Below are 13,872 nucleotides of genomic sequence, written 5' to 3' on the forward strand. Positions count from 1 at the left end.
CAAACTCTGTCAACAGATGCTGGTTACTTCAGAGCTTCAGCCCTACCACTAGAAGCAGACATGAATTCATCCCACTGTTTTCAAATGCTGCCTGGGCGAGACTTATTTCTCCCAGATATGAATGTACTGCCTTGTGTGAGAGGCTACTATTAATCTTTTGGTTCATTATTGAGTAAGTTTAATTTAAAACTAGAAACCTATCCAATACAATATGATGCATGCACTTCTATAGTAATATGTCAATGGTCTATCCATTCAGCCTTAAAGGCACAGGCCACAGTTTTTCCATACTGAGATATGTTCTTACCTGAGCTTAGACGAGTTGATACGTACCTGTCTGGTCTTTGTGCCCGTGGAAGAGCGTGGTAGCTTCCAACTTCACCCCCGTTTGGAGTCATTGGAATAGATTGGGAGAGGCCAAATGCTAATAACATCTAAAGTCATTTTGCGTGACTGAGGGCACGCACAAAGACCAGACAGGTATGTATCAACTCGTCTAAGCTCAGATAAGAACACATAGCAGTATGGAAAAACGGTTGCCTGTTCCTTTAAAGCCACACCTTGTAGAATTTTACCCTATAAATAAAATCGAAATATAAGCATTTATTTTATGACAGCTATTTCCATCATATAAAAATACCCCCAAAATTTGCATACAAACATTTATGAGGCTCACCCCGGCTAAGGGCTGACTGTAAACTTTACTGGGAGTGGGCGCGTCTCCAGCTAGTTTCCATGGAGTTGTGACAAAAGGCAGTAGAATTTGAGATATAAACAGGCTAGTTTCTCTTCCAAGTCCATTCTTTTATTACACACTGCAGTAATAGCACTTTCTGTGTCATTAGGAACATGTTTTGCCGCAACAGTACAGTTCAAAATGTTACCTTTAAGTAGTGTCATTTCTCTTTGTTTATTCTTCAAATTCCCAGGGCATAATAAGTAAGCCTAAACCCTTTCGGTCATAGGGATACTACACGGAATAATCGAAATGTTTGTTTAAAGTTTAAAATAATGTAATGGCCGACTTACTACTACTACTACTACTACTACTAAATTCCCATGTAAATTTCTTGCTGGAAAAAGATCCGCGCTGCGTGGAAAAATCGATCGACGTCCTCTGGGATCGACACTGAAGCCTTGATAAAGAAGCTCTCCGCCTCATGTTCGATTGGTGTTGTCTAACCAAGATGGCGTCGCTCTGCTAGGGGTCGCGCTTGTGTTTCTGTAATCTTCCTCTACATTCAAACATTGCCTCATATTCTTTAACCATGTTCGCAAACCTCGCCCTGAGAAGCGTGCTGAAGTCGTCCGGTTGTATATTTCGTGAAAGCAGCGCCAGTGCGTTGTGTTCATCCCTTTGTACGGCTCCTCGGACACGTTCAGCGGCGGCTCCTCTGCTGTCGGGACCGAGCGGCAAGAGTGGTGCGTATGACCGGGCCAAAGCGTCCTAAATATAATCGTGCTGTCTGTAGGGCTATAGTGATCATAATAAAGATGATCATTATAAGGCTATTATTGCGCGATCGCCTTTTCCCTAGTAGTGGAGATTGTCTATTAAGATACTATTAACAATATGTCAGTCATTACTACCACTTTGAATGTTTTTTTTTTCTTCTAAATGTTGCCTTCTAACAGGATATGATAATCAGCTCTATTTTTGAGTTGCTTTCCAGTCTGTGCTTTGTATTTTGTTCTTAGACCTTGCTCAGAGTTGTGTCCAGAGGCAATGCATGTTTTCATCTAATGAGTCACGTGCACACAACAATCATTCTGAATGGTTAGTGCTAGATCGTATGCTCGGGAGGGACGGTCTGCTGTGATATTTCGTATAGATCTATGAGTTGGTTTGTCTAAAAATACAAATAATCCTAATCCTAACCCTAAAGTTAACCATTTCCCTGGCCCTAACCTTAACCTCTTAACTCCTACCTGAACATGTTTTCTCCAAATTCTCCAAATCTTAAACAGAGGCAAAAAACGAGAAGAAAATGAGGATGTAAACGCAACAAAAAAAGCTAGAAAGTGACCAAAAGAAGCGACAAAAAGGACAAAAAGTCAACAAAAAAGTGACAAAAATCCAACAAAAAAAGACAAAAACTCAACAAACAAGTGACAAAAATTCAGCAAAAAAGTGACAAAAATCCAGCAAAAAAAGACAAAAATCCAGCAAAAAAGTGACAAAAATCCAGCAAAAAAGTGACAAAAACTCAACAAAAAAGTGACAAAAATCCAGCAAAAAAAGACAAAAATCCAGCAAAAAAAGACAAAAATCCAGCAAAAAAGTGACAAAAACTCAACAAAAAAGTGACAAAAATCCAGCAAAAAAAAGGCAAAAATCCAGAAGAAAAAAAAGACAAAAATCCAGCAAAAAAAGACAAAAATCCAGAAAAAAAAAGTGACAGAAGAGCAGCAAAAAAGTAATAAAAATGTGACAAAAACACATAAGGGAAATAAAAAGTGACGACAATGGCAAAGAGGAGAGAATGCATTTGGTTTTGGCGGGTGGTAAGAGGTTAATTTGTGTCATGATATCTCATGTTTTCACAGCAGACTGTCCCTCCGGAGCATACGATCTAGCACTAACCATTATGAATAGGTTGCGTTCACGTGACATCACAACATTCGTTTTAAATTGAGGTGGAGCAACTGACAGCAACTATGGTAACTGTAGTAACTGACAAAATGCATATTTTTCTGTCTTTGTTTTTCGGCTCATATCTCAGTCATTACTGGAGGAATCCACATGGAACAAAAACTGTCACAAAGTTCATCATCTCCTCTGTCAGCACATATGAACTAATTTCCTATTATTTTCTCCGGAAAACGTCAAAAAGTGATGACAATATGAGAAAACATGACCGTGATGTTGTCCAATAGAAAGGACTTTCAGACATAAAAATAACATCACAGGTTTGTGAATCCAATCACGATCAAATACTGATGAGGAAAAACATTTGTCAATTTTCATTTTGGTGATTTCTTACAAAAAATTTCTCCCATAGAGTTGTATTGGCCCCGCCCTCCACCTGACATTATGACATCATCACATTCTAAATCGTGAACGCCGCCTATTTATCCATTATTTAGAAATGCGGTGTTCACAGAGCAAAGATTTGTAAATGGACAGATGGACCAAAGTTAGCCTGTGAGTGTGGACTGTGGAGGGGAGGGGAGTTCAGTGGTGAGTTCTGTATGGGGCACCTACAACAAATCAGATAGCATAGTGATAAATTACATCCAAATTTATGGGTAAATGTTCTTGGTGCCAAATCGATAGGCTATGGCACCATAGTCTATGATCGGGGGCACTGTGAGTTTTGATCAAGGGCTGTTTGGCTGTATGTGTGCATGATGACTCACAAAAATCAGCTAAACCAAACCAAGAAACCAACATGTTATTTCCAGTAATGAAATAGTAAACCGGATAGTGTTGACATGTATTTTTTTTTTGCAAAGTTGTAAACTTGTACATCATACTTACCTTTCCTGTGCTATGTGTCAGACCTCGGTGATCTACAGGCGGCAGGAAATTACATCATTGATGGTTATTTTTGAGTAATTGCGAAACCACTTGTGTGAGATGTTGCAGGTTAGAACACATCAGCAGTTTCTTTGAATATGTTTATGCAAAGAATGATGTGCTCACGACCCTGTGTGTTTAGTCTTGCATCGTCATAGTCATGTTATTTCTCACACGCACTGTTTAAGAACTGATTTTATCTTTTTTCACTACAAGCGGATTGTCTCTCTTGCAGGTTGTTTTACATCACAACCACCAGTGAGGCATTATGCAAGGGCTACAAAGAAAAGGACAGCTGGTTAGTCCATACACCGCAGAAACTAAACTAACAACTATAATTTTCTGTATTTACACACATTTGTGGACATATCTGCCGTATCTTTTCTTCGTAGCTCCTCCAAGTCAGCTCAGTGACCTTGCCCCGACTATGTTGAAGCTGGATTATGCAGCTGTGCCCCTCGCTCAAACGTGAGCATTGACACACTCTATTGTAAATATCTTGTCGACTATTTCTGGGTAATTTAATCATATCTTGTTCACAGGACCGACGATCTTGTCAAAAGACTCCTCACACTCGAGTTGGCAAGCCATGTGAGTTGTTGTTTACTCAAAATATATATAGTTAGATAGAGTGGATCAAGTGATATGAAGTTATACCTAATTTTGTTTAAATTAGGTAAAACTTCCAAAGTAAACAAAGTGCAGTCAATTATTACAATATCTGTAACTAAAGTTTTCCGCATTTGTCTGTTTTTTGGGAATAAATAAATGCATGCTGTATTTTTAAGACAATTTTAGCCTAATTTCGAGCATGTTTTCTTTTGGATACATATCTACAGAAGGAGAAGTTGCAGCTTAAAAGGGAGCAGTTGATTTCACAGGTCCAGAGGAATGAAAATGACCGTAAATCAGAGGAGGTCAGAGGTAAGAGCAGCTGTAGCCCTCATCACTGATTTCAAACATGACAGCCTGAAGTGACTGAATTGATGTGTTTTCTGTTGCTTGGCAGTGGCTATTTTAACAACAAGAATTAGAAACTATCAAGAACATATGCATCAACATCCCAAGGCAAGTGCTGTATATGAAACACTCGAAGCACATTCAGGGAACTTGTAGAATGATATTATTGTGTGGTAGTAGTAGGAGGTCTATTTAAGTATGAGTTGTCTTTCTCTCTTCGGTTTCTGATGCATGTGTTACAGGATATCCTGTGTACACCTCTGCATTTACTACAGACTACATGCGTGGTCGGAAATTTCCATGTTAGACCAGACATGTAAACTAGACATACGCCCCAGCCCTTAATACTATTTTCATTCATTCCTTTTCTACGTATTCGTTTTCTCTTTTATTGTTTACATGAGATATCTTGCATTATAGGACAAGACAAACAAAAGGCGGATGCTCATGGCCATTGACAAGAGGAAAAAGATTTTAAAGCAGCTCAGGCTGGTTCGCTATGACGCCTTTGAGAAGGTGTGCAAGCAGTTGGGCATCACCTACACCTTTCCACCAGAATACTACAGACGGGTTACGCATCGCTGGCTTGCCAAAAAGGCCTTTTGTTTAAAGGTATAAATCAAACTGCCATCTTGAGTAGAAAGCAAACAAAGCATGTTATGTATTTGTAAAGCTTATAAATACTATTTCGAATAAGGTCTGATTTGGTTTTGACATTCCGTTTTGTCCAGGTCTACCAGGAGGTGCAGAAAAGAAAAAAAGAAGAGAGACTGAAGATGAAGCAAAGTCAAGTTACCACAAAAAATACCAAAGCCTAATGAACATTATTGTTGTAATTTACAATCACGCAACAGTTCGGAAGAACTGCATTTTCAACTTCCCTCTCCACAAATGTTGCTGTTATATTAGTTAAGGTGATTCCACTGTATATGGAATATATATTATACTTCAATAAAATTGCCCCTTGTCTAATAATGGAATTGAAATAAAACCACCATCAAAAAAATGTGTACCTTTTATATTGATTAAATGAGAATGCTCAAGCTTCCAGTAAGTCCAGCTGTTTTGAACAACCGCACATGTAGCTTTCCATTAACTTTATTTAAAAACACATAGACGCATAATTTAATTAGTCAACTGATAAAACTTTATGAAGTGCTTTTCATTTACAAGTGCATCATAAAGTGCTTTACTGATAAAAAACATTCCAGCTCACTCTCCCATGCTGGCAATATTTACAGGTATCACAATGGCAACACGTGCACACAAAGGAATAAAAGAAAGATAAATGAATGAACAAGGTGGAATGATTAACCGATTTGTGACTGCACCGTAGATCTATTGTCTTATCTAAGAAACTAAGCAAGACCTCGTGGGGTCCTCGTGACAGTGGCTCAGTAGTTAAAGCATTTGTCCAAAGATCCAAAGGTTTATGGCTCAAATCCGACTCCGACTGGTGCGACTATGGTCTTGTTTGTCTTTCAAGAATATTTATGGGTCATTTCTAGGGGTGGCTAAGACACTAATTCTACGAGACGAGATGACACATGAGATTGGGCTCACAAGAATGATGCAAGATAAGATTTCGTTTCACTGAACAGTTTGACAAAATGAAAATAAATATTTCTATTTTGAAAGTACAATCTATATTGTGCAAACATCGGAGGGTAACTTTAACAATGTATTCCTTTAAGCAGTCTACAGTATATTGGATCATGCATCTTAGTAAAAACAAAGAAACATCATACTGCTATACACAGTCAAAAAAACTTGTGGTATTTTGATCTTACAAGATATTCTTCAGGCATTTTGAGCTTGTGAGATCTTAGTAATTTTCCACAAAAACAAAATGCATATTTCACACATACACATATTTTGCTCATCTGTGTGGAATGTTCTTTCGCTCTAAACAATTTGTTCTTTGAGAATGAAACCTCAATCAGATAAAGAGGATGTGATGCATTTGGTGTCGTGCAATATCTTTGTGCAAGATTCACTTGCCTATCTGTTATACCCCCAAAAAAGAAAAAAAACAACTGATTGATATGGGAGATTATAAACCACCAGTTCATTTTTTGCTATATGTGTGATTGTGGTAAACCAGCCTTTCTTGTAATTGCTCATTTGATTGGTGAATCATTTTTGTCAGTAACTGAATCGTAAAATGCTGTCAGGCGAGCTGTACGCAGTTGAAATTGCAGAGTTTCCTGTGTGGTGTGCAGATGTCAGTTCGACAAGGAGGAGAGCAGAGCACCAGACTCCGGGGTAGGTTATTCTGCTTGTCTAATTTGACACATTTAAACACAATTTAAACTATTTAATTTAACATTTTACAAAACATATTCTCCAAACTATTTTTACTACTACTATTTACTATTACTTTCTTATACTACAATTGTTCCTTGGTGCCATTTTATTTGTGAAAAGCAACCTAAAATTGAACATTTTATCTCCTAGGCGTCTAAATACGTGGATCCCATCTAAATGTCAAACCCAGTGATAACTCACCAGCCAGGCGCAGGAGGCTTCGGCACAAATGTCCAGACTGGACAGTGGAGTACTCATGTGTGCGGATGCTGCAGTGACATCCCAATCTGTGAGTATGTGTAATGAAAAGTGAAAGTAAAAAAATAAAAAAGTGTAAATATACTGTGGATTCAGAGGGTTTCAAAGTGACCAGTGATAAAAAATTTCTTAAAAGTTACAGACTAAAAAGGGGTTTAAATTATCGTTTTCTTTTAAGAATACAAAATGGAATAAAACCTGTATGTAATAGCATAGAAATGAATGGAAATGGGAAGGAATGCTTTCTAAACCAACTGTATTTTTATTGTTGTTTTATTGTTCTCACATGTTGTCACACCACTGTTATTGCAGTATCATGAAGAGTAGTTACGAGATACAACAAGTAGTAATTTACTCATGCGGACTGACGTTTTTATTCATATAATTAGACCAGAACTTTGCTTGATTATATTTTGAGCACTTGTAGGTCTGAATCATTGCTTCTTTCCTGTTTCAGGCTTGTTGGGTTTCTTCTGTGGGCCAGTGTTGAGCTGCTACACTGCTAACAAGTATGGAGAGAACTGCTGCCTTGGCTGTTTACCAGGTGGAATTACGGCACTCCGAACTCACATGAGGCTCACTTACGGTATTCAGGTGGGTTTCTGTGCTCGACTTCCTCACTACGTGTACTTCTTACAAAATGACTTACAACATCCCAGTAACTTGGTTGTTGAGCAAGGCACTTCTCCAGAGTAGTTTTGGTGGCCCTTTAGTTCGATACAGACAATTTTGCTTTTCGATTTGTCCTCTCTTATATACTATAAGTCCATTTTCTGCTGTATGGCAGTCTCTATACTTAAAACCTGATTCCACCCATGTTTTGACCTGATATATGGCTCCTGTTAAAAAAGTGGTTAGGTGGTAGGCCTACGAAACGTTTGAACCACTTGAGAAACAAATCTTGGGTGCTCAACTTGTAGGAAACTATGATGATGCATGTTTCCAAATGTCTCTTTCAGCTAAACATTGTTGTGTTTTGTGTTTATTTCTCCACAGGGAACAGTATGCAATGATGCGTTGATGACCTTTTGCTGTGGACTGTGTGAAGTGTGCAGAATGGCAAGAGAAATTCGCATCAGAAATGGAGAAGTTGAGTCAAACAAATAGTAGGCTTACTTAAGGACTTCATTTGTCTTTAATTGCAGATGTAGAAATAAAGGGACAATAACTGTTGTTATTTACATTTTGTCCGACATTTTAACTATCACTGCAAAGCAAAATGATGATGTAAATAAATAGTTTGTAGCTTTTGTAAATGATCGTTTGGGTTATGTTTTAAAAAAATAAAGAAAACATTGTTGATTTTATCGCCATGAGTCAGCGCTCACTCTCACATTGTGAAATTTTTAAAAATGTATATAGCATTTTTTTTTTATCATGTTTTTTTTATAGGTGCACCAGAGCATAATTTAGGCATACCACTTTTGTCCCTAACAAAGCGTTCTAAAAACTGGGCTCGCCAATACTTTTCTGTTTCACTTCAGTTCATCTTTTCACCTGACATTTTACAAAATTATAAACATAATAACGGTGGTGCAGCGGCTGGTGGACGTGCCTCACTCAAGAGGGTGGCTGGATCGATCCCCGGGCAGATCATGAGGCCTTTCTGTGTGGAGTCTTCCTGTGTCTGCTCCCAGCTTCCCCTACCACTAAAAATATGTACAATAGGTTTCCCTCTGGGGCCAGGACTCCCCTGGAAACAAAATTCCTAATGTCAGTGGGATTTTCCTGGTTAAATAAAAGAACAGGGGAAAAATAACGTATTAAAATGAATAAATAATAATTAATTATTGTTCTGTTTTAGACTTTACATCAGTGTTTCCCAACCAGGGGTATGGGGACCCCTGGGGGTACTCGAGGAACTAGCAGGGGGTACTTGAAACTATATCAGATTGAAAAAAGGGGGAAATTGAACCTATATTTTTTTTTTTTTTAGGAAAAGCTATATTTTTCAGCAAAATGTGTTGCCTTGGGAGAATTTTAAGTTTATTTTGAACGCAACTACTTTCTAAATTAACTGCAACACCCCTGAGGTACCACTGCTTTACATAGATACAAAAAGAGCATGGGAATGGAGGGAAAGGAAATAATAATTTTAAAAAAATATTAAAGAAATGTATTATTAACTATATATAAAATAAATATATATTAAAGAAAAGTATTTCATTTTTAAGTGTTAGTTCTGGTAAATCAAACGTTAACAAAAAAGTCGTGTTTTGTTTCAGAGCTACCCAGAAATCCATCTCATCCCCACTTCCGGGTTAGCTTTGATGTCTGGCTTCTGATTGGCTAAAGTCAACGGTGGCCTGGCAACGAGAAGAGGCTTTAACAACAGACTCACTACGAGCATTTTTAGCTTGTTCAGGCGTAGCGGTCAATGCTAACTAAAACACTTTCAAGATCGCACCTCTACTCTTTATTAATCTCGGAGGAGAGATGCTGTATATTCTTGACCAAAGGCTTCGAGCGCAGAATATTCCGGCAGACAAAGCTAAGAAAGGTAAGCGCGTTAGCTGCAGAACAGTAAACAACACTGTCAAATCAATGCAGGGCCACCCATCGGTTTGATCTTACAAGAAATATGGGCCGAAATGAATTGGATTCATTACATTTATCATCTGTCCTTATGCTTCGTCCAACATCAAGTCAAATATTGCATGTTATAAGGTATAGCCAAACTGTTGATTTCTATCCCATTCAAATATATTTGTCTTATTGATGTGGAAAGTCTCTGCTGTAGCTGGCTGGATAGACAAGGACAGAAAGAGAGGTATTCTTCATAACGTGCGCCTCATAACTTAGTTCTTCTGCTATCCTTTTGCTCTTAATGCTTTGCTGAGATTAGCTACATGCTTGTTTTTAGACGATGGCTGTGGGTGCAGAGCAGTAAGTAAATGCTTTTAATACTGGTGGTCATTAGAGTTAACTGGTGTTCTTATGTTACTTTTCAGTTATCTTCCCCCCCCCCCCCCCCCCCCCCCCCCCCACACACAATTACTAGAGCTGATTACATGCTTTTTAGATTCATAGTTTATGGTTAAAACTTAAATTAAATCGGTAAACATTTGTGTTTTCCACTTTTCTCCTGGACAGTAATGAACGACATCATCAGCACAATGTTCAACAAGAAGTTCCTGGAGGAGCTCTTCAAACCGCAGGAGCTTTACTCCAAGAAGGCCCTGCGCACACTGTTTGACAGACTGGCCCATGCATCCATCATGAGACTTAACCAAGCCAGTATGGACAAGGTAGTTGTGGAGTTGATGTAATTAACTTTTCTTTATAGTTTATCTGCTCCCTTTAATTGCTGACGCTTCATGTTCCCCCCTTCTTGCAGTTGTATGACCTGATGACCATGGCCTTTAAGTACCAGGTGCTGCTGTGTTCCAGACCAAAAGACATCCTCCTTGTTTCTTTTAACCACATGGATGCAATCAAGGATTTTGTAAAAGATAGCCCAAGTATACTCAGCCAGGTGGATGAGACGTTCCGACACCTTATTGAGGTATAGTCTGTACAGTATATCTGGTTAATTTAGCATCTGCTGAAAAATAAAATGTGATTTCATTTCAATGTGTTCCAGATGTACACACCTTTATCTAGTGGGGAATTTCAACTTATCCGACAAACTCTTTTAATATTCTTTCAAGACATGCACATACGAGTGAGTCTCCAAGTTCAGTTCATTTTGGTAATTTTCTGGTGTGTATCTTTATTGTAATTTCTCACATATTGTCCTCTGTGTTTGCAGGTGTCTATTTTTCTTAAAGATAAAGTGCAGAACTCTAATGGTCGCTTTGTACTTTCCACCAGTGGTCCAGTGCCCTATGGAACACAGATCCTGGTCTAATCAGGTACTGTATAAGTCAAAAACTGGTATTGTAGTTTTTTCTTTTCAACGTAGTGCCTTTGCTAATTAACCGATTAGTTCAATCTGCCTTTATGCACCTAATATAAAGAAGTCTTGTAGAACATGGAACCCGTTTTAGGTGACTTCATGTGTATGGATTATATTGATAAATATCACATGACGTGTGTAGTAATTCATACATTACACATACAGTGCCCGATGCAGCATTAATGTGCTTGTTTATTTTAGGATATACAGCTGCACAGGTGAGGAGGTGAGCAGGTTGCAGTTCACCAATGGTGGAAATTATACATCAGCTCTACGAGAAGGCTCTTTTGAAATCTTTGGAGACCGTGTCACCAAATTAGGCACTAACATGTAAGTTGAACTATTCCTGTTAATGTGTTTTGTGTATTTCTTGATCCTCTTGTGCTCAGCTTTGGAAACTAGGAGCAAGCCTGTTGCCGGCGTGACTTTTTTAATATTCTGCTGTACAGAGGATCTCTCTGGTCCTTGGTTCCCAGATTTTTTCAATAGCGACCCTATCCCTTTATTTGAATTAGAGTACTTTGTTAAATGTCACAGATCAATACAAACACAATCTGTTCATAGTAAAAAACACAATTTCACTTCTTAAGTAGTAAATCAAGAGCACTATACACAATTCAACATAGACCCAAAAAAAGTGTGTCAAAAGTCTGTTTTTACAGCCCATGTTTAAACAGAATGGTGTGACATACTGGGCGACAGTGGTGCAGTTGGTAGAGCGGATCGTCTCATGATCGAAAGGTGCACACTGTCGTTGTCCTTGGGCAAGACACTTCACCCACCTTGCCTCCAGTGTCTGCGTACATTGGTGTGTGAATGGATGACTGGTTCCTTAGTGTAAAGCGCTTTGGGCCTGATGAAGGTAGAAAAGAACCATCAAAAAATATGCCAAAATAATAGGTCTCAACTATATAAGTTGTGACCATTTACCAAGCAATGAAAAGACAACTTCATATAAAGTCATGGTGTATGTTCAGTGAAAACCCTTGTGACACTGTACATTGATTTTAAAGCTAAATATATGTAATATATATATTTTTTCCATTAGGTACAGTATTTGCCGTCCTGTTGAAACACACATGTCTGGGACCTCAAAAAACTCAGCGCAGCATCCCAAGGTATGAATTAAAACTTGGCCATGAAACTTCCAATTACTTAAACCATTGTGTACCAAAGGTCAGCACTGTTCCTAACCCCCTGGCCAAAGAGGAACTCAACCTGCTGGCAAGATTAATGGGTGGGTTAGAAGTTCACAAACCTGGAAATGCGGACAGCGGCTTTCGGGTCAACCTATTCAATACAGATGAGGAAGAAGAGTGAGTATTCTGTGCCTGTTCTGTGTCGTGTCAAAATCGTTTGACCATAAATATTATTATTATTATAAATATTAAATATTATTTACAGAGAAGCACTGATATCAAGGCCGGATGAGCTTTCTTATGGAGTCATAAACATTCAGGCAACAAAGGTAAAGGTACCAGCTAAATAGAATTTAATATTTCTGAAGGTAGGAAGGCAGATTATTATTATTTTTTATTTAACTTTATACCCTTTTGTAAGAAGCTTTAAAAGAAAATGAGGATGTAAATGAGTTATCAGTGCTTGAAGGATTTAACAGTATTTATCTTTTTATAGGATCAGCAGGCCAATGCTGAACTGGCCAAGATAATGGGGGAGTTTTCCGAGTGTGGAGATCAATCTCCCGGTGCAAGCAGCAAAGGAGATGATTTATTGGCCATGATGGACGGCTTATGATACTGAGACCCTGACAGAGATAGAAGCACCAAACAGGCTGTCACACACAGTAGTATGCTTTTAAAGTTGGCCAGATTAAAGCTGCACCTTTGTAATTGCCACAATTAGTGTAGACTCTTTTATTGATTTAAGGGTGCGGTCAGGATCTACTGTGGGGCAAAAGAGTATTTGGTCTGTTCCCCACAGACTTTCTATTGGATTTTGACCAAATACTTTTTTGCCCCACTGTTTAATGCATATAGTATATGATGCACCCATTGCGTATGTGAGTATGCTTGAATCTGATCCAATTAGTGTTCAACCGAGGTGACAGATAAACATATTTTTGAATGATTTGCTGTTTTGTCATGTCATTAATTTGAAGTGCAACATTTGCACGTGCTTTACACTTTTTTGGAGGGAACAAACAAGCATTTGTGGTTGTGAAAGAATATTTCATTAAAGAAATAGAGTCCTACGTGCCCTTTGAAAGGGAATATGGAACAATTTGTAAAACACAGTTACACTGGTATTATTCATTGTGAGAAAAAAGTAAGAACAGGAAATGTTATCTTGATATCTTGATATTGCTATTTTAAGTTTTGTGACAATGTATTTTCTGCAAACAGTGCAATATTATTATTAAATGTGTTACTTCCAGTCAAGTCCATTGTGCTTTGTTTTGTTAACTGTACCATGAAGTTATTTATTTATTTTTTTAACTTCGAGAAAATGTGTCAGAAAATGCATGGATTGCACAAGTTAACAGACAGTGGTGATGCAATACAGAGTCACTGCACTGATGAGCTACAACAGTGCAGTTAACAATATCTGCCGATAGATGGTGCTCTCACATAATCATGAATTGTGATATCGTTGTATTGTTTTTCTTTTCTTTTTTTTTAAACAATGCATTCTGATGTCATCTGAGGCCTGAAAGTGTTTTTATTTTTTTATTTTTCTTATCAATGAAACATGTGTCTTCTCCATATTGTTGGTGCGTGCATGTTTTCTCAAGGGCAAAGGATGGACTGATTCCCCTCAGAGTCAGACTCACCACTGCAACGCATCACCTCAGTGCATACCAGAAAATGAAATGGAACATGTTGAGACACTTCTCCAAATTAATTCGGGGGAGGAGAGGGATTTTGGTGAGGTCTTTTATGTCTCTATGGGTCTTTCTAACGTTGGCAAC

General features: G+C 38.2%; 3 protein-coding genes and 1 long non-coding RNA gene across 4 annotated transcripts in view; 3 read left to right on the plus strand and 1 right to left on the minus strand.

Moving 5' to 3' along the window:
- The window catches only part of LOC306967092, a 376,547-nt gene extending 376,153 nt beyond the window's left edge, over positions 1–394 (minus strand). The window contains exon 1 of the long non-coding RNA XR_013793158.1: positions 279–394. This is a non-coding gene — a long non-coding RNA (uncharacterized lncRNA). The remainder of the gene's footprint in view (positions 1–278) is intronic.
- Positions 395–1,175: 781 nt separating this feature from the next.
- On the plus strand, positions 1,176–5,398 carry mrps15 (mitochondrial ribosomal protein S15). The gene is made up of 8 exons (XM_079560984.1): positions 1,176–1,422; positions 3,756–3,818; positions 3,913–3,988; positions 4,063–4,111; positions 4,360–4,444; positions 4,530–4,588; positions 4,901–5,092; positions 5,212–5,398. Exons 1-8 carry the CDS (start codon positions 1,269–1,271, stop codon positions 5,296–5,298), a joined length of 765 nt encoding a protein of 254 aa, XP_079417110.1. The 5' UTR covers positions 1,176–1,268; the 3' UTR covers positions 5,299–5,398.
- Positions 5,399–6,399: 1,001 nt separating this feature from the next.
- Positions 6,400–8,270, plus strand: LOC306966481 (cornifelin homolog). The gene is made up of 4 exons (XM_079561250.1): positions 6,400–6,745; positions 6,938–7,076; positions 7,503–7,639; positions 8,042–8,270. The coding sequence occupies exons 2-4, from the start codon at positions 6,965–6,967 to the stop codon at positions 8,150–8,152; spliced, it is 360 nt and encodes a 119-aa protein (XP_079417376.1). The 5' UTR covers positions 6,400–6,745; positions 6,938–6,964; the 3' UTR covers positions 8,153–8,270.
- A 1,186-nt stretch (positions 8,271–9,456) lies between these two features.
- On the plus strand, positions 9,457–13,239 carry oscp1b (organic solute carrier partner 1b). Its single transcript, XM_079561674.1, is given in 11 exon segments — positions 9,457–9,545; positions 10,139–10,293; positions 10,383–10,550; positions 10,629–10,709; positions 10,797–10,881; positions 10,884–10,899; positions 11,145–11,273; positions 11,992–12,061; positions 12,120–12,259; positions 12,348–12,411; positions 12,579–13,239. Coding segments are annotated over 11 exon segments (1,092 nt in total). The 5' UTR covers positions 9,457–9,481; the 3' UTR covers positions 12,699–13,239.
- Positions 13,240–13,872: the final 633 nt, after the last annotated feature.

Source organism: Gobius niger, assembly GCF_951799975.1.
Source record: "Gobius niger genome assembly, chromosome: 8".
Taxonomy (NCBI): Eukaryota; Metazoa; Chordata; class Actinopteri; order Gobiiformes; family Gobiidae; genus Gobius; species Gobius niger.